Source organism: Stegodyphus dumicola, chromosome 3, assembly GCF_044657685.1.
Source record: "Stegodyphus dumicola isolate Sdum_Otavi_A_Nest chromosome 3, ASM4465768v1".
NCBI classification, from domain to species: domain Eukaryota; kingdom Metazoa; phylum Arthropoda; class Arachnida; order Araneae; family Eresidae; genus Stegodyphus; species Stegodyphus dumicola.
The window spans coordinates 106543258-106565208 of NC_140770.1; the positions used below are offsets into that span (position 1 = coordinate 106543258).

The 21951-nt window shown below is 33.0% G+C and overlaps 1 protein-coding gene across 7 annotated transcripts in view; it reads left to right on the top strand.

Annotated features, from left to right (window-relative positions):
* The window catches only part of LOC118188875 (phosphoserine phosphatase-like), a 157259-nt gene that overhangs the window by 102297 nt on the left and 33011 nt on the right, over window positions 1-21951 (top strand). For all 7 annotated transcript variants that reach the window (XM_085813129.1, XM_085813133.1, XM_085813132.1 and 4 more), the window contains exon 3: window positions 11229-11363. In XM_085813129.1, the coding sequence (XP_085669255.1) occupies window positions 11229-11363 (135 nt within the window). The remainder of the gene's footprint in view (window positions 1-11228; window positions 11364-21951) is intronic.

Below are 21951 nucleotides of genomic sequence, written 5' to 3' on the forward strand. Positions count from 1 at the left end.
AAATATGTATCTATAAGCTGCATGTTTATGCAGCAGTATGTGCCAGTAGAAATCCGCATGCAGAGTAACAATTTAAACACCAGCAATGCTTTTGCAGACTGCTCAACAACACCCTCTGTCACCTCAGCGTGCCATTTTGGCACACATATTCCATTTCAAAATTTGCTTATTTCAGTCCATTTACATGCCTTTATATTTTTGCCTGATATTTTTTAATCACCCTGTATGTACTATATATATAGTACAAATTTTAGTGAATTATCAACTTCAGTCATTGTTTGACAGCAGTATGTTCCTTTCACATTCTCCTTATTTTTTTATTGCAATTTATGCTTATAAAATACTTCAAGCTGATGTTTAATGCTCTTGCTTCAAAATGCATTTTGTATTTTGCATCTAAAATTTTCTTTAGTGGAAGCTTGGGAAAAAAATTCTTCAGAACATCCATCTATCTGTCAATGATGATAATAGTATATATTATAGACATTAAAAAAAATGCAACTGCTGTAACTCATGAAGAAGTAAAGAAAAAAGGGAAGAATGTTACATTAAGTTCCATTTCTTACTCACTGTTCACTTCAAAAAGTAGTATGGGTGGGTTAAATCCTGGGCTGGCGCTAGGCATTTTGCTGCGAGTGCAATCTTTGCTGATCCTAAATCCTGCCATCTGGTGCTTCCATAAATTCTAAAAATTTTGCTGGCCAGAAGTCACACCAGCTGTGGCATCAGTCCTGGTTAAATTCAGTAAGTCATTATTTTCGACCATATATACAGTACAAAGTCTGTAATCCGGACATTCATTATCCGGAATGATCTATAATCTGGACTTCAAAGCCACAAACTTTTTTTTTGTGCATTTACACATGCTTGTTTAATGCATAACAGATGGTATAGACTAGGCTGAAATTATCTTTACTGAGGCATTTCAGTTAATGTTGCAGATTGCGCTGTACCTTAATTGGATCTGGCTTATTATTTTTTGCAGACTGTTAGAGCAATTTTATGAAAATTAAGCTTGAACTTTTGATTGCGTCAAAAAGAGTTTCCAATTCTGGAGCTGCCAAAGGATCTACAAAGCGAAAGCATGTTTCGATGTCCAACAAACAAAAAGTGGAATTGCTGCAAAAAATGGATAAAGGCATATCCGTTTAAAAATCATGCAAGGAGTATGATATTGGAAAGTCAACTGTATATGACATAAGCAAAAAGAAAAAGGAACTTTTTGAATTTTTTGTAGATTCCGACACCCCACTTGCAATGAATAACAAAAAAAGGGTTCATTATGCTAAAAGTGACGATCATGAGAAAGAGATGATTGAATCGGTCAGACAGTGTCGCAGCGAGGGCGTGCCATTGACGGGTCCAATGCTAATGGCTCAAACCAAAATATTTCACGAAGAAGTGAACTTAAACACTGAGTGCACATATTCGACAGGTTGGTTAACCAAATTTTAAAATCACCATAGTATAAGACAATTAAAAATTTCAGGTGAAAAAGCTTCAGCTGATACTGAAGCTGCTGAACAATTTGCAGATGAATTCATTGAACTCATTACTATTGAAGAATTATCTCCGAAACAAATTTACAATGATGAAACTGGTCTTTTCTGGCAATATTTACTGCGAAATACCTTGGCAACCTCTACAGAAAAGGCTCCAACTGGTGTCAAAGATTCCAAAGCGAGACTAACAATTTTAGCATGCGCAGGAATGCACAAGTGCAAACTTTTTGTAATCGGAAAACATGCACGACCTCGAGCATTTAAAGGAGTAACAATTTTCTCCATTATATATCGCAAAAAAAAAAAAAAAAAAAAAAGAGCATGGATGACACAAGCGTTGATGAATAATTGGTTTGAAAATCATTTTATACTTGAGGCTCGGCAACGTTTGAATTCGGTTGGTTTACCTGATGACTCAAAAATAGTCCTGATTATTAACAACTGTTCACCTCATTCTTCACTTAAAGCTTTAGTGAAAGATAATGTATCCGTCTTATTCTTCCCTCCAAAATATACATCTATCATTCAGCCTATGGATATGGGAATAGTGCTTGTGCTGAAATGCAAATATAAAGTAGGATTTTTAAAATCTTCGTTAAATTTCTTGAACAATTGCAAGACTATTCAAGCTACCATATTTCATAGTGAGGACGAGGAAGATGATAGCCGTGAATTCGAAGGTTTTCAGACATCACAAACTAAAGGTGAAATTTTCCAGTTATTGGATTTTGTAAAGAAATGTGGATGATTTTTGTAAGAAATGTGGAGAAGCGGTAATAAATAAAGATGATATAACAGAAGTTTTTCATTGCGACGATAATGCCCCAATCATCAATCAATTAACAGACGGCAAAATCTGTAGTATGGTTTTAGATCCAGAAAATACCGCTTCCGATAGTGAAGAAAGTGAGAGAGAGATTATTAAAAATGAAAAAATTTTGATTGATAAGTTATTTGATATTCTCAACACAGCAATTGCAGAACTTGAACAGCGGAACTTTGTAACTGAACAAGCAATTATGTCTGTTTATAGGATTAAAGAGAAAGTATTAGCACATAAAATGAAGCAACTTAAACAACTTACATTGAAAGAAATGTTTAATAAAGTAAACAAATAAATATTTTTTTTTTTTTTTTTTTTTTTTTGTAAATTTTCATACTCTTCAGATCAGTGTTTCCCAACCTTTTTTGTGCTATGCCCTACCTAATCCTCTCTAAAATTTTGAAGCTCTGTCTAGCATATACATAATTTTTAATATTTAAAAATTGAAATGTTCATGAAAGAAACTTGAATGATAGCTTTTAGGAAGAAATGACTACAAAATTTTGTGAGCAAACACAGTAAGTGAGCTTTAAAAACATAGAGAACTGAAATTCAAGAAAAAAACTCATTTTAGTGAAAGTTTTTCATTTTAAGTATTAGTAATTTTTATTATTTAAATTTAGCGAGTTCTTGCGCTTGATACTTGCTGTAAAGGAATTTTATGTCAGGTTCAAATTTAGATAACTTGAGTCTCAAGTACAGCAAAGTCTCAAGTACCTAAAAGACTGTACAGCATATTGAGGAGTTTTCTGACTTTCACATTTAAGTTTGTGGTTTTCTTATCATAATTAAGCTATCTGACAGCAACAGCACACTAATTTATTTTATTATCATAATTATAAAGTACACTGAGTAAGATTTAATTTGTAAATTAATGGTAGTAATGCCAGCTATTTGTAAATTTATAAGTCAGTGAATTTTTTAAGTTTTGGATAATTGCATGACGTCTATACTATTATGTTATAAAGAGCATGAGCCAATAAGTAATTAGCTAATGACTTATTTATTTTTTATTTTTGCTTTTTTATTTTTTACATAGGCTATTTTGAGATATTAATTTGCATGCTTTAATATCAAATACAGTATTGAAGATTATGTCCACCTGCTTAAAATCATTAATTTACTTAACTCTTTGGAGCTTTTGAAGATAACTAGATATTTCATCAGTTAGAGCTTGGCTGGTAATTGGTTTCATCCTTACTTTTTGTTGGTTGCATTTATTCCTTATGGTGATTTTCATCTAGGATTACAATAGAATAGCTATTATCCACAGTTTCGTCTATTGGTGAGCTATTTTATTTTTAAAAATAGCTCAGTATGTATTTGAAAGAGTTGTAGGGTTCCTCACTTTGGAATTCTAAGTTAATGTTGGAAGTGAAGAATCTAAGAACTGATAAGCGAATAATCGCTTGTGTTCGGTGACAAGAAACAACAAGATAGAAGGGTAACTAACCCTTTATTATTCCAATAACAAAACTCCGCCTGGGAGTGTACAAGCAAAGCCCGCACTTGGACTTGAACTTAAAAGACTAAGAATTAAACTAAAACTAAGATTAACTAAAGAAGTATAGCCGAAGCTATCAAGGTTCAATTCGAGTTGGCCCCTTAACTTATTTGACTACGAAGCTTAGCAAGGGCCTGAGTACGGCCGAGCGTAATAACAGCTTTGAGAGAGAGAGTGGCCAAAAAGGCAGACGCTTGTAAATCAGAAACCCTGATTCTCTCCGACTCAGTAAGTAACTTCGTGGTTTAAATACCACTCCTTCTCATTAAATATTCAGCAAGATTCCAAAAGTACATTCTGGCTGGAAGTAGTAAGTTGAAGTTAAGAATTTGACAGGAAAGGAACTTTAACTTAAAATTTAACTGTTAATAAAATTAACATAATCCTTACATAGCTTCCGACCAAACTTTAAATACTCGAAAAATAAGGTCTCAAAATGACCTTGTTTAAGACTTTAAAGTCTGAAAAACTTACGTTAACTACACTCTTCAAACTTCTAAATTAACTAAATGAATTTAAAGTTTCATTTTTAGGGCCAACTTTACTACAATTCTAAAAGCTAGACTAAAGCTAAGAAAAATAAAATTTACAATTCATCCTGTCTGGACATTATATCTTGACATACGTCTTCATGAATGGACTCTTTATTCTGCTATAAGTATGTCAGGTCTTGATCCTTCCATATCTGGAAGGAAATGTCATTAGTAAGGCATTTTACAAAGCTTTTCTTTAAATCCTAACTTTACGTTTTATTTCATCATTTGGCCCTCATGCACTTTCATTCATACTATAGTTTTATTTCACCCACGCTCTCCAGCAAATGTACTGAAATGTACTTAGGGTCTTCTATGTTGTGTTACCACGAACAAAACTACCGCTACACAACACCTAACTTTGTTAAATTTGATACACCAGACCTTACAAGACTCCCTACACGAAAACTCTTTCCTAATGTAGTAAGCGCAAGCTTATATTTTAATTTTAAATGTGTTAACTGGAGAGCCTAACATTAAACACACGTATATATATATTCCAATACACAGAGATCAAAATTTATTTTCTATGTCATTTTAACTTTACGATATTTCAACACAAAGATTAAACATTTCTACAGGAACATGAACATTTAAATATTTACACATCACTTTTGAATTCATTTTACATGAACAGTCATAGTTGCTTAATTACAATTTACCAATATTTACACGAAATCTTAACTTTACGTTAACAGATTTCAGTATTCTAATAGTCTTCCAACTAAACTTATTCACAATTTACTTCTCGCAACTTGCGAGTTCTTAACAAAAAGTATTTAGCGCTAGTAGCTTCTCGCCAAATTACTAACATAAAAATCTATGATTACGAACATTTACAATCAAACTTTTGCTATCTGCGATTTAACTTTTCTAAACATCTTTAGCAACTTATAACAAGATGATATAATTTGAACTTCAAAGAAAAATAAGCAAAGAAATTTTCACTTATCTTTTTCTGTATTCCTGCATTATGACGTTACAGAATTGTTCAGATGTAGGGAACCTGATGACCTCCAATCTTCTTCTCGAGCTTTGATGTTCCTCTCCGTTTAATTCTGATCTTTTCCTTTTCTTCCCCTTGTCTAGGAATCTGGGACTCTTGCGGGCCGGTTGCAGATTCTGGAATGCCAATTTCCTTTTTTGCTCCAGTGGGGATATCCGTCCTTCAGGGTCTTTGAATCTTCTCTTGGCCCTTCTAACTTGTTGGTCCGGCACGGTTGTTTCTACAGGTCTTTTCTGGCTTTTCGGTCTCCATGTTGGTCCTCCTTGGACCTCCCTTGTAGTTGTTGATGCTGGAAACTGTGCTTTACGTCTAGTTTTCATTCGTCATTGAATTTTCTCCTTTCCTGGAACCTTGTCAGCAGGCCTCCCTCTTCTGGTCGATGGTACTTGAGTTTTTGCAGAATCCTCGGTTTTGACTCCTTGATCTGTCGGTGCTAACTTCCTCCTTTTTTGTGTGCTTGTAGCATTACTGGAATGGATTTCCCTGGTTGAAGTTTGCTGGCTAATCTTTCTTTTTTGTGTTGGGGGACTCCAGCTGTGCTCTTGAGCTGGTGGGCTTCTCTCCTTATTTCCAGGATATTGTAATAAATTCTGCAATATTTGAAAGTCAGTGCGGCTGTAATAAGATTTTAACTGATCGATATTTGCAACCAGTTGTTGGCCATTTTCGGCCTTTAAATAAAACGTGGCTTCTCTTATTCTTTCCACCATGTATGGCCCTTTAAACCTGGGCTCAAACTTCGCAACTCTGTTTTCTGGTGCTGATGATAACGAATATTTCAACTTAAAAACTTTCTGTCCCACTTTATATTCAAATTCCCTTCTATTTCTATCGTAATAAACTTTTTGCTTTTGTCTTGCTATATCAGAGCTTTGAATTGCTTCGTCGATAATTTTCTGAATGTCTTTTAACTTGAATTCTTCTTGTCTCTGTTGTACAAAGAACAGCTTATCCAAAGGCGTTATGATTTTTCTTCCTAAAAATAACTCCGCGAAGGTCTTCTGCGTAGTATTGTGTTTTGCGGTTCTCAAGGCAAAACCTAACTCATTGACACAGCTGTCCCAGCGGTCATGAAAATTTTTCACATATCCCCTGATAATTTTTACAATATTCTTATTTACGCGTTCCGCTATTTTCAACTGCGGCTTATATGGTACCATTTTTAGATGGCGTATGTCAAGTCCTGTGCGCAAATGACACAGCTGTCCCAGCGGTCATGAAAATTTTTCACATATCCCCTGATAATTTTTACAATATTCTTATTTACGTGTTCCGCTATATTCGACTGCGGCCTATATGGTACCATTTTTAGATGGCATATGCCAAGTCCTGTGCGCAAATTTTTAAATATACTACTAACAAACTGTTTTCCGTTATCTGATATTACTTTTAGTGGGGCCCCGTATTTTAATATATATTTATTTAAGAACAAATCTGCGACTATTTTAGCTGAAGCTCATTTAAGAGGGACTATTTCTACCCATTTTGAAAAAAGGTCAACGATTGTTAAAATTTATCTGTTTTAATTTATTTTTGTCCTAGGGTAGGGTCCGAGCAAATCTATGCCCACTATTTCATTTGGAAAAGTGGTCTTTATGTTTTCTAAATACCCGGCCGGGCTGTAATTAACACCGTTTATTAATTGGCACATATGGCATGACTTAACATACGCTGTAACAACTTTCTGTAACTACAGAAAATAAACCACTTCGCGCACCCTCTTTAGTGTTTTTCGTATTCCAAAATGTCCGGCAGATGGTAGATCGTGCAACTCCTCTAAGATAGTACTTAAGTACCTCTAAGATAGCGTAGATTCGCTGGGATTACTGGTCGGTATTCCTGATTTTCATTTGTTACCTTTGTATAAAATAACAATTTGTCGATTATTTCGTAATGCTGTGTCCTATTGCGAATAGCCGTTAAATCTATATGTTCAAAGTTTTCAGGATCTTCCAGGTATGCGTAAATATCTTTAAATTCTGGGTCCTTTTTCAATTCTTCGACTATTGTTTCACGGGACTCAATAACTCTTGAGGTGAGCATAGCATGCTTGATTGTGTTTCCCTCTTCATCAATTTTTATTCGCAAAAGGGCATCGGCGACTAAGTTTTCTTTTCCTGGAGTGTGCTTTATGATTAAGTTGAACTCTTGTAATAAGTCCACCGTATCAAGCGAGGTGATAAATTTTTTCCTGAATTCAAGCGACCCACTGCCGTATGATCTGAGTAGACTGTTATCGATGAACTTCCGAAGTAGACACGAAACTTCTGAACTGCTAATAACACAGCGAGCTTTTCTCGCTCAGTAGCGGAATAGTTCCTTTGCGTAGCATTCAAGGTTTTCGAAAAGAAAGCTATAGGTTGCCCATTTTGGGAGAGCACCGCTCCAACTGCATAATCGGATGCATCCGCTGAAATTTCTAGACCTTGCTCGCCTTCTGGGAATTTAAGGACTGGGGCATTGATTAGGGCATTCTTTAGTTGTTCAAACGCGGTGTTTGCCTTGGCTGCCCAAGAAAATCTACTTTTCTTTCTTTTTAGCACTAGAAAAGGCTCAGCTATTTTCGAAAAGTTCTTTATGAACATTCTATAATAGGAACATAAGCCCAAAAACGAAGACAATTTCTTAGCCGTATTTGGGGGAGGATAACTTTTAATTGACTTAATTTTTGAATCATCAGTCTCTGTGCCCTTATTACAGATTTTGTACCCGAGGTATCGCAATTCCTTTGCCACGAACTTGCATTTTCTAGCATTTATTTTGAAACCGGCCTCGTTAAGTAAGACAAAAACTTCTTCCAAATGTTCCTCTAATGTTTCGCTGGTAACTATGATATCGTCAAGATAAATAATTGTACTTTTATCTAAAACTGGCTTCAAGACTATGTCCAAAGCTTTTTGGAACGTAGCTGGCGCTCCGCTTAAACCAAAGGACATTCTTAAAAAGGCATAGATACCTGATTTTGTTATGAACACGGTCTTCTGGACATCCTCTGGCTTAACAGCGATTTGGAAGTAACCCGAAGTGAGGTCTAGGGTTGTCATGAATTTAGTCGAGCGAATTTTTCTAATTATTTCGTCAATTGTTGGTAGGGGATACGTGGGATATTTTGTTATACTGTTCAACTTACGATAGTCGACTGCAAACCTATACGCGTCTGGGTGTTCCGGCGGTAGTCCGTTCTTTTTTCTACAAAGGACCACCGGACTTGTGTACGAACTCGTGATAGGCACGATTATTTTGTTTTCTAGCATTTTTTCAATATGCTTCTCGATAATTTTTTCTTTCGTTTTATCATATCTATAGGGCTTCGACTGGACTGGAGGGGCATTCCCAGTGTCTATGGAATGATTAACTACCTGACAAAAACCATGTTTGTCATTAAACAAAGAATTAAATTTCCTTACCAGTCCTTCAATCTTCTTTTTCTCTTCAAGCTTCAAATGTTCTGAATGCAAATGGAATGGAAATTTCATCTTCTTCTACCGGGTCCATGTGCACCTGAAACGTAGAATTCTGAAAATTAAGATTTGCACCGGATGCGCGTAAAAAATCGACCCCCAATATAACTGACGCGAGTAAATTTTTCACGACTAAAAAATTAACTTTTAGAACCTTGTTTTTAATCTGAACATGCAGTACGGTTTTCCCCAAACATGCGCACTATTTGCCTTGTGCGGCAATTACTTTCTCTCCCATGGCTTTAAATAGTCTGTAACGAAGAAAATGTTTTTAAAAAAAATTCTCCGATAGGAATGAACATTGTGCCCTTGTGTCCAGGAGTGCAGTGGTTGGTACATTATGTACCAGAATCTGTACTTCCGGCATAGCTAGATTTTGTACCACCACTGTATTTAAACAAATTTCTGAGGGGTCTTCTTTCCCACTCGGTGACCATTGCCCCTTCTCGATCACCAGTTTGCGTTTAAATTCTGGTTACCTGCCGCCTCTTTTCGTTAATTTTTTATCCACCGCCCTTAGATTTATCTGCGCTCTTGTTATTGATCTTTTCACTTTTTCCAGTCTGCCGATACGCCTTGTACTGAACTTGTGGTTTCTTTTGGGGAGTAAATCTTGAGTACTGGGCAAACTGACTTGCACGCGCTTTCTCCGAGTTTCTTCTACTTTGGAATTTTACTGCAAGCTGAAATAGAACTTCTAATGTTTGCGGATTACGTACTTTGAGGAAATCTTGTGCTGATGGTAGAAGACGAGGTAGAATTAGTTCGATAATTTCTTTATCGGGCTTTTTCCCGTATAATAGATTAAAAATATGAACTTTTCTTAAAATGAACTCCGTCAAATCCGCGAAACTGCCTTGGTATTTACTATACAATTCTGATTCAAGCTTCGCACGATCTTTAACGGCTGGAAATGCTTTTGGTAATGCAGACTTGAAATTTTCCCAGTTATATGATTCAGATCCTGGGTCTCCCAACAAGAACTTTCCTGTACTCTTCTGCCAGCTAAGGGCTTGACCTTTTAAGGCTGTAGTAGCGATGATCACCTTTTGTAGCTGACTCACAGGGTGTAAGGTGAAATGTAGTCCAATTGCTCCAAAAATGTCAGGACTGAGCCCTTGCCGTCAAAAGTTGCTGTTGGTTTCATAGATGCATGCAACGTTTCCACGAGGAATCCAAACCCTTCTACTGGATTCGTGGATGTTGTAGGGACCTGAAAGGTCGAAGAAGTAAACGTAAACTTCCCGGATTCTAACGACATGGTCCGTTAAAAAAACTTTTCGGGCGCCAAATGTAGAGTTCCTCACTTTGGAATTCTAAGTTAATGTTGGAAGTGAAGAATCTAAGAACTGATAAGCGAATAATCGCTTGCATTCAGTGACAAGAAACAACAAGATAGAAGGGTAACTAACCCTTTATTATTGTAATAAGATTTAACAAAACTCCGCCTGGGGGTATACAAGCAAAGCCCGTACTTGGACTTGAACTTAAAGACTAAGAATTAAACTAAGATTAACTAAAGAAGTATAGCCGAAACTATCAAGGTTCAATTCGAGTTGGCCCCTTAACTTATTTGACTACGAAGCTAAGCAAGGGCCTGAGTACGGCTGAGCGTAATAACAGCTTTGAGAGAGAAAATGGCCAAAAAGGCAGACGCTTGTAAATCAGAAACTCTGATTCTCTCCGACTCAGTAAGTAACTTCGTGGTTTAAATACCGCTCCTCATTAAATATTCAGCAAGATTCCAAAAGTACATTCTGGCCGGAAGTAGTAAGTTGAAGTTAAGAATTTGACAGGAAAGGAACTTAAAATTTAACTGGTAATAAAATTAACATAATCCTTACAGAGTGATAGAAAATTTTTACTGCCAAATAGCCTAGACATAATTTTTACTGTTTCTCTAATTTTAAGGCAGTTTTGATGCATGTGTTTTCTATTGATTTCAATTTTGTTCCAATCTTTTTTTAACGCAGATGATCTTTTGTATATTTAATTAACAATTTGCTATCTTCATTAATAATGTTAATATTGATGAGTCTGTCTGTATGCTTTTCCTTAATTCTGGTTTTTGACCCTACAAAGTATCTGGTTTCTTATTATATTGCCCTGTTATTTCTATATTTTATACATGTTTTTTAAATATGCATAACATTAAACATTAAAATTTTACTAACAGCCAAAAAAATCTTATTATGTTATGACTGATTTTTATTACAAGAAAGAACCTTCTAGTTTCATTATTGTTATATAAAAACTTATGTAAAATATCTTTACTAATATATTAAAAATTGCAGCTATCTACACTATGAATTCTTATGTAATTTTACTTTAAGGAAACTTGCATTTCCATTGAAATATGGTGTAATTCTAAGCACTAATAAGTATGTATTTTATTGCAGAACACAAAAGGCTATGAAAGGAGGAATGTCTTTTAGAGAAGCATTATCAAGGCGCCTAGATATCATACAACCATCTGTATATATTGTCAGAAGGTATCTCGAAACTCATCCTCCATCTTTAACGCCTGGCATAAGGTAATCAAGAAGTTTTCTGCACTAGATTTCAGTTTTAGCATAGACACCATTTAGAAAAGAACTAATATGGTAAAATCAACACATAATTTAAATACATGTAATTATGTACATGTAAAATTAAAACATACATTTTAAATACATGTAAAATTAATGGCGTATAATTTCAAAAAATAAATTTCTTGCTGGTTTTAAGTTGCTTAACTTTTAGACAGCATTTTAAGTTATGTTGAATTAACAGAAATATATTTATGACTCACTATTGCAAAATAGTTTTTGTGTTATTATGAAAATGTAGTCCCCCCTTTTTTTGATTTGGTAAGTATTTAAAATAAAATTTTAAAAAAATTTTAGGCATTTTGAAAAAAAAAAAAAAAAAAAAAAAAAAAAAAAATTTTAAGGCATTTGCAAAAAGAAAATCACTTTGATAATTTAATTGTAAATATTTAAAATTTAAAGAACACGAATTATGCATACTCTGAATACACTTATTATATACAAGATTAAAATAAGATGGCTTTCATTTTTGACTGTATTTGTGTGTAAATGTATTATGTAACACTAATCTAATATGACATATGGCTAGTGTGGTTGTAGTTTTTGTTCAAGAAGTTTGGGATAGTATATTTAAAGATTTTATAAAGGACCTGAAAAAGCATGCAGTCAACCTTTTTTCATCAGTGATCCAGAGACTGTTTGGATGAAGCTATGGTTTATCATTATCTGTATAAAAATTTCAAATTTTCTTCAGAATGAGCATATTAAATGTGCTCTGCTGGGATTAATGTTATCATTTTCCATAAAATACCATAGGAAAAAAGTAGTATAAACATTGTTTTGTCTTATCAGAGTTGTTCTGACTGATTTTCTGAACAGAATGTTTCTTATCAACATTCTATGTTTACTTCAGTTTTGCATAATTATTTATTCTTTGTTTTTATGAATATTTCCTAGAGGACTTTGAGGAAGGTCATTTTTACTTTTAGCCTGTGTTTTACCTGAGTACAGTCTAGAATGCCTCACTGAGATTCCGATTACTATTTGGCATATCATGCATTCTCTAGGTATTAGTCCACTACGTAAACAGTTTCTGGATGTGCACTTTTCCATCACAAAGAAAGACACTGCAGTTAATTTGTGTTGTTAGAGCAATTCAAAGTATTTTGGGTCTGTGGTTCTATTCATTTTCACATAGTCTTCTTACATTTCATCATCTGAACTTCATTTTGATCAGTGAGCCATTTCATTTGGGAAGTATGTAGTGGACTAATATCTGGGATATTGTACTGGGCATATTTGTGTTGACCTCTCTTATCAAATAAATTAGACTGCCTTCTATTGGATTCAGGTTTATTTTATAGATCTTATTGATCATTCCATATATATTCTTCAGGTATTAGTCCACTATAAGTTCTCTTTGGATGAACATTATTCCCCAGCGGAGAAAGACATAGCCACCAACCCGTCTAACAGTAAAAAGTAACCCAGGCTGCCTCAGCGGAAGGTTCAGGTTTGTAAAGCTTATTGGATTCTCTATATATTCTTTAGATATTAGTCCACTCTGAGTATTTTGTTTTTATTGGAAATTTAATTCCTTCTAGAACAAAAACGTAAAAAATGTGCTTAAAATTTCTGTTAGAAATGTAGTACACTGAACATTTTATATTATACACATTACTGCTATGAAAGTAGATAGGCAGAATTATGAGGTGATTAGAAGCAGTTCCTTCATAATTTTTCACACCATCAGACATCACACAATAAAATATTAATTTTTGTTCTACTTCTAGAAAATTTTAAAAAGTTAATTATGATACTACTTATATTTTAATTGCAATAGTATTTTATTAAGTGATTATTCAACCATCTAGTTTACATGGAAATGGAATAATAATTTTGTTTGAAAGGACCTCATTAACATTCACTGCAGTCTCAACACTTTACCGATTGTTTACCTGTATTTATTTATTTAGCCCTATCAGTGGTCCACCATGCAAAACCCAGGTAACTGGGTTGGGTTTTGTTGGTTTTCTCCATATGTACACTGCTCAAAAAAAAAAAAAAAATGGGACAGTGCTATATCTCCCGTTCTACTGGGCTGATTGACAAAATTCATATTGCGTTCTTCATGTCTCGAAAGCGCGACTTAAAATATATATTAGATTTATATATAGCACTATTCTAACATAGGTATTTTGACACAAAATCGGACTTTTTCTGAAATAACATACCAATTTTTTTACATATTTCGATTCTACGACTCAAGTTACGCCTAAATATGAAATTTTATAAAATTTGGAACGAAATTTACGGAGAAATTCACAAATTTATGTTGCCACTTTTTGTTCAGTTTGCGCCAAGAATAGTTCACTTGGCGAACGTCTTAATATATGGCAACCTTGTTTCCTTTCCCGTGAGAGGAAAAAAAGTCACCATCATTTTTTTTTCCAAATAATATTCTTTACATATTTTTTATTATAACTGTTATTATTTTAAGTAATTTTTTCTTTTTCGAATTTCATTTTAATTCTTTAAGTTGCATGTTTTTCTTTGAATAACTATTTTACAAATTTCTATTTACCTATTCAAACTGTGTCAATAAAGGTGCAGCGTTTATTTATTATTTTTTTTTCAAATAGTTTTCTTTATATATATTTATTTGTCATATTATTTTAAGAATTTTTTTAATTTTTATACTTTTTTTTAATTGTTTGTGTTGCATTGTCTCTTCAGATAATTGTTTTAAAATTTTCTATTTATTCCTTCGAACTGAGCATTTTAAATATTTTTATTAATATAAATTTTCCAGAATTTGATTTTATTTATTTGAATTGCGTTTCTTTCCGAAGAATATTTTGTAACCCAGACTATGATGCATTTGAAAACTGCATATATTAAAAGAGAAATTAAAGCACAGTTAACACGCCTTTCAATGTTCCTTTCAGAAAAGAAATATATAAATAAGAGAGATGTATAACGGACATTTTAACATAGGATGACTTGCATACACTGTTTTAAACAGTTTAATCATTGTGCCCATTGCTTTACACAGTTTTATCTTACATTTGGTTTCTTAAAATGTTATTCATATTTTAGTCAAATATTTTATTTTTGAAATCGCAAGAATCAAATATCATAAGATTAAAAAGTTTTAAATTTTAAAAAAAGTAGAAATATTAAATTTTACGCAAAAATTTATTTTTTCTTTTCTTTTTCTTCAGGCATTCTACTTTATTCTTGCACTTTTTCTTTAGGCATTCTGCAAGTATATTAAAAAGCCTCCAACTTTTCGAAATATCCTGGTATTTCTGACAATCATTTTAAATAAAGTTATCGCCTTCCATTTCATAAAGGCCCACAAATGGCCGAGCGGTAAAGTCGGTGAACACTGGTAGTTCACTCCGGGGTTCGAATCCTGGTAAACGGGCTGGTTACCTGGGCGTTTTCTTGGATTTTCTCATGTGTACCATGTATGCTAGCTGGTTTCTCTTAGAAAGTTCATCACGAAGTATTTGGTCAGAGCCTTTATCAGTCTTTAGAGGCTAAACATTTTGAAGATATGAGATGAAAGGAAAGTCTGGTTTCATTAAGAGGTTTTGGTTTATTTAATTATGCCTAAGGGAAGGGATGCCTTCGTGGAGTTTCTAAGGGAAACTGGCTCGCATACACGTTATATATGGGGAAAACCACGAAAATGCCCATGCAGACAGCCCGTTCGCGGGATTCGAACCTCGGACCGAACTACCAGTGTTCAGCGATTTACCACTCAGCCGCTGTTTCATCAGGAGGAAAAAGAAACGTCTTTAGGTGACATCCACATACATCACTGGATAAACTCCTGAATCTTCAAATAATTCGACTGAGAAAATCATGGGATTCTCCATTTATGATACGATATAATGTTCTATAACGTAATTTAAATTTATACAACCATATAGTCTACAACCAGTTGCTCTTCACTTTAATCTGTAATGATATCGTTTTTGTCTTTTCTGTTAACACAAGCTCAATTGATGGTATTTGGTGGTGGTGGTGGTGGTGTACATGTCCAAGTGTTTTCTCTTTGAACACCTAAATTCTTTGAAGTATCCTGAAGGTATATTCAAAAGCGTCCAACTTTTTGAAACATTTTGGTATGTCTGACAGCCAAATTTCCCTGCAAATTTTTGCTTACTTTTCTCCCTAATTTTCTTCTTTCCTTCTACAGTTATTTTCAGTGCTCACACAAAAAAGTTAAGATTTTTTGATTGCTAGACTTCCATAAATTTTGCATTCTTGTCAATTTTTTAAAATATCAATTACATGAATTGCGTTTCAGCTGAAGACAGCTTTTCATTTTCTAGTCATTTTAACTATAAGTAAAGTTTAAAGCGAAGTCCAAAGAATAAATATTTTAATTAAAAGATTTTTGCTAAATGACAAAGAAATAAAACAGTCCAGCAGGGTTTATTCTGTACCATCGAGTAACCTGATTCTTATATAGGCTGAAACAATCTAAATCGTATTAAAGTTCATGTTCTTTTTATACAATCTATAATGCGAGAGAAAAATTAGCTTCTTAAAACATTCTTTCTAAGAGGATTAATGTAAAAGATTATATATGTATATACATATATATTTTTTTTTAAAGCTGGAACTTGAACCAAACTGTCAGACTTTTAAAGTTTAATTTACATGGTGGTTATAATTAAAGTTCCAATTTGAAATGGTCATAAAAGGAAAACTACCGGACCAAATGTTATCAAATTTGGGAATCGTGTAAAGGAAGTTACGGGAATTTATTTTCCGCGGGAAAAAAAAGTGTTCAAAAACTCACCACCAGTGGAAAAATGGCGCTGTATACAATATTGGTAAATGAAATAAGACATGAAAACATCTGTTTAAAATGTGTTTAATAGTTTCCGAAACGTGTTACAAAGCATGTTCAATGTAGCGTCCAGCATTTCCCGAGAGCAAGTTAAATCCTGTTACTGCATTCTTAACAGCAGTTCTTAGCATATCAGGAGGAATGTTATGGACATTTTTCATTTCTGCCAAATTGTTTAGAATATCACCATAAACAGTGCTTTTGAGATAACCCCATAGCCAAAAGTCACAGAGATTGAGGTCTGGTGGGAAGAGGGGAATTGTCGGCCTATAAGACGTTCATTCGTGAAATGTTTCTTAAGTAACTGTGCAACACACGTGAGGTGGGGCCCAGCCCTGCATAAAAATCGTAGTATCTAAAATGCCATGTTACTGCAGTTCCATGCAGTTCATGTATCGTGAAACATTTTAACATTGACTCTAAGTGAGCTGCAATCACAGTGGTCCAGCTGTCGCCTGCTCTTCTGAGAAAAATAATTCAGTTATAAAACTAGCTGTCATTCAACACTAAATGGTGTGGAATGACTGCTATGCAATCGAATGCAGTAGGAGAATGCAATGGAACTAGGTAGATAACATGAGGGATTTCTTTGGTCCAAATCGATTGAAAGCGTTTTGAATCAGTATCTTCATGTTTTAGTGCCGAATTCAGGCTTCAAAAATTACAAATTAGCGATCTGTAAGAAAACGATTTCCAGATTGTATGCACTTGTGCGAGTGATTTGCGATCTCACATTTTCTAATCGCTAATTCGTGGTTTTCACGGACGAATTTCTCACTTACGCTGATGGCGCACTTGACTTTTATCGAATTCAACGGTTTTAAATGGTAATTTGCCTACTTCAAAGTTTCTTAAGGGTATGCAACATGTTAAACCCGTGTAACAAAAGGTTAAGTTAGATTCCGACCCATATTTCGTTTAACAATATTGCATACAACGCCATTTTCCCCCTGGTGGTGAGGTTTCCAATTTTCTTTTTTTCGTGGAAAATAAATTCCCATGACCTCATTTACACGATTACCAAGTTTGATAACATTTGATCCAGTAGTTTTCCTTTTATGACCGTTTCAATGTGGAACTTTAATTATAACCACTCTGTTATATTATTAAATTTTAATTTGAAGCTATGCGTTATATGTATACCATGCGTAAATTTTTCGCTTTTATGGAAAAATAAAGAATTGAAGCAAATATACTTAGGATAATGGACCAAAACTGAAAAAATTTCCCCTTCCTCCGAAAATAAAATATTGAAACTTCGACCTTGAATTTATTGGGTTATCGAAATATTTAATTTGACTTATCTTCTAAGTCCTAGTTCCGACAACAATTCCGTCAAAACTTCCGAATTACTTAAGCTAAAGTAAAAGATTTAGTATATATATATTCAGTGTACGTTAATAAAGTAATCAGAGTGGAATAAAAATAGATTATAAAATTTACGCTGATGCAACTTTTTGTCTGACTGCACAACATGTAATGGATGAGAAGGCTTGTAGAGATCTGTTTTTGACATGCCTCTAAAAGTAGATGTCATACTCCTTTTGTCTCTTCAATGTCAAAAAACTTTCCTTTGAGAGGCAACTTTAGTTTTTGGGAAAGAAAAAAATCACAAGAAAACAAATTTGAAGAACGTGCAGGACGATTGAGTACACATACTTAATTTCGGAACACAAGCGGTTCTCCGACTGGTTATTGAATAATGAAAAGATGCATTGTTATGCAATACAAAAACATTTGGAATAGGTTTTCTGACTGAAAACGTAAGATTAAAAGTCATCTGCTTAGTTCACAGTCATTTACAAGTCAACTACTCGGGCAATTGCAGAATCGTTTTGATCCTGAGCTTGTAAGACAAACCTAATATCACTGGATTTAAACACTTCTTTAATCTTCCGAGAATGTTCCTTCTTTAGCTCATATTCCAAGAATATTAAGTGAATACAATTATTGCAAAAGCAATTGAATATTCATTTGCACTACGGCTTGGTAGTTTACTAACGAGTTAACAAAACTTAAATTCTGCCTTTTGTGTCTAAGAATACAACAATATTTTAAATATTTACAAATAAAATATTAAATTGGAGATTTAATTGGAGCCTCACCAGTTGCCTAGCATTTGAAGATTGTTAAATACTAATTGTTTGTTGCGAAGTCTAACCCAGGCTTGCATGGTTGGTTTTCGTAGTTTCCTAGGTTCTTTTTACAAAGGTTCTCTATGAAAGCATCTTAATCAAATAGCTCCCATGTTCTTTCTATGTTCAAATAACCAACTAACCTAGTTTAAGCGCGATTTCTAAGTGAAGTTACTAGCAAAACCCGAATACTCATTAAAAATCATGTAGCTTGCCAATCGGGAGTAACATGAAAGATACGGCGCCAATAATTGAATTGCTGCTAGGGTACGCTGTTTTTAAACTTAGATGGTCATTCCTTAATTAAATAGCCCACCAGCGGCCGAGCGGTAAAGACGCTGAACACTGGTAAGTTCGGTCCAAGGTTCAAATCCCGTGAACGGTCTGGCTGCATGGATGTTTTCGGGGTTTTCCCCATGTGTAACGTGTATACGAGCCAGTTTCCCTTAGAAAGTCCTCCACGAAGGAATCCCTCCCTTTAGGCAGATAACCCTCGTGTGCTTTGCGATAATTAAATAATCCAATTCAATTCAATCCTTAATTAAATATAATTGATTTGTAACTTCTACTAGAGCTGACGGTAAGAATTGACGTGTAAATAAATAATATCGTGTGCAATCGTGATTAATATAAAATTAGAAATGTTTGCAATTTATAAGAAGGATTTATTATATTACTAATGATTAGGATTCAGTTCTTGACAATTACATTCTAAATTAGAATTTTAAGAATATAATGAAAATACGCTACGCACAAAAATACATTTTAAGATAAAAAAATGAGTTGATTTTTTATGTTTTAAAACTTCTTGAATTCATTTAATAAACATCGTAGCCTCATTGTTAATTGAATCCAGAATGTTGGGTGTCGTTTATATAATTATTCTTACTTGTCCACAGAATCTGCTGACTTATCCAGCCATTAAGTAGCTGCAGATCATTTCTACACAACCACCGAACTTCCATTAATTCAGTCTCTAGAGGGTTGTATGTTTATATCATAATTTGACTTTTATAAAAATGATTATTCTAAATCTTATGTTTGTATAAAAATATACTGTGCTTTAAAAATATGTATCAGCCACTCTTTCAGCCACTTCAAAAGCAATAGTTTGTTTAGTTAGAAATAAATTATGCAGTTACTGTCATAAAATTCAAATAAACATCAAACGAAAATTCTCAGTTTTAGACAATTCGATTTAAACGAAGTAAAGCAGCAGACGATAAAACGCCGAAGGTACAAATTTACTCTTATTTTTTTTTTAAGATATAGAGAAATTAAAAAAAATAGTTAAAAATTTGAATAATATCATCTGTAATTTTTAAAAGTAGCTTTAAATATAGTATTAATAAATATTTATTATGCATCATTGAGGGAAAAAATGTCATATAATTAATTCTCCGTAAAATTTTACTTGAAACTTAAGGTTAAAAATAGCTGTGGCAATTCAGTGTAACAAAAATCCATAGACCACATTTGGCGCTATTATCGCTCAAAAAAAGATGCCAAATTTCAAAACGCGAAAATATGTAAATTCGTGTATATCTTAGAAAATTTTGAATAGAAAAGCCTAATTTTTTGCAGGTATGCTTAGAAATACACCTACTTTAAGATGATGGTAAAAATTTTATAGGTTATAATAAAAAAATTTTTTCGAAAAATTTATAAAAATTATTTTAAAATAGAAATTTTAAAAGTAAAACACAAAAAATGGGTAAATTTTATTTGGAATGAACCTAAATTTCGAAATGTGAGAGAAAAAATCAAAAAGGTTTAATAAAAAAAGAGATATTAATAAATATTTGCCAAATTCAATTAACATTGAGGAGCTAATATTTTAAAAACTACTCGTACGATTTTTACAAAACTTGGTATTCTGGCATAATTTGAGTCGTAGAATCGAAATATGGAAAAAAAAATGGTATGTTATTTCAGAAAAAGTCCGATTTTGTGTCAAAATACCTATGTTAGAATAGTGCTATATATAAATCTAATATATATCCAAGTCGCGCTTTCGAGACATGAAAAACGCAGGTTGAATTTTGTCAATCGGCCCAGTAGAACGGGAGATATAGCACTGTCCCCTTTTTTTTTTTTTTTTTTTTTTTTTTTGAGCAGTGTACCATGAATGCAAGCCAGTTTTATTTAGAAAGTTCTCTAGAAAGCATCTCTATCTTTAGGGAGATAGCCTTATGTATACTTTTCTATATTCAAATAACTAAACTTAGCTCTTTCTAGAAGTAGTTTTTTATGGAGTGTGAATTTTATTTTTATTATCTATTACTTTAGAAGAGAATCTTTCCTTTTACAAATAAATTAAACTACTAAATAAACTTTAAGATTATGAAATTATCATTAGTATAAATACATTTCTCTGCAGAAATTTTTGTAATACAAATATTAATTTTTAGCATTTTTCATTATAGAAAATGTTTATCAAGTCCTTACTTAATAAATAGTATCTTACATATTTTAAACAGCTTTGTAGGTCAGATTTTTTAAGTAAAATTTGTCTGTAATAAAATGTTAACTATAATGATCTTTCTAGAGTAAATCAAGTTGATTAGTATCAGTAACTATTTTCTTAACTTGGAGGATTTTAACAATGTTACTATATCATTTGTTTCTTGAATAAAAAATTGTATATTACATTACCTGTTTATTTGAAACCTTAAAAACTGTAATGTATTGTTTAGTTGGTAATATGTTTTAAAGTGATGATTTAGATTTCATGTAAGAGTGAGTGACTTTTGGTTTTGAACTGAGTATTGGTATATTTGACAGCTCAAAGATAAAAACAAAGGCAAAAACTTGAAGTTGTTGAGATGTAAGCTTAGTATTTTCTTTTAGTATTTTTAATTTGCGAATGTATTTTAACAGCTGAAAGATATAAATAAAATGATTTAAATCAAATTCCTCGTCATTATAAATATCAGGAATACACATCAAATAGTTTTCTAGTTGCAATTTTCTAATTAATGTATGCTTTACGCATGCGCACGTTGAAAGAAATGTTTAATAAAATAAACAAATAAATATTCAGGTTTTTTTTTTTATTATTTATTTTATTTTTTATTTTGATACCCTTTAGATCATAATTGCTCTTTATTTCATAAATTACGGTTTCATATTTTTAATTTTCTAATTTCTGCATGCCATCTTACCAGATTTAAACTGATGATCTATAATACGGAAAAACCGATAATCCGGAATCACCGAAGTCCCGACGAGTCCGGATTAAAGACTTTTGACTGTATTGTCAAAAATGGTGGATGTCTCATAAAGCAAAAAAAAAAATTAGTAGCATGAATTTTGATTTGAGAAAGGCTGCTGTTGAATGAAACTTTTTTTTTAGTGCCAGTTTTACAGCTAACTGGTATATTATTGTAATTAACAGATCTAATAGAAAATTTTGGCATATTCATGAAGTTTTAAAATTATTGTTATCTTTTACTTAAAATTTTTTGTAATTTTAAAACTGCTTTATTTGCCATTATGATTATGTTATATAAAAGTATAGTGGACTAATATCTGCCATCTGAAATGACTTTAACTCTTTGAACTGTTTTTCCTGTTTTAGCATTGTCCA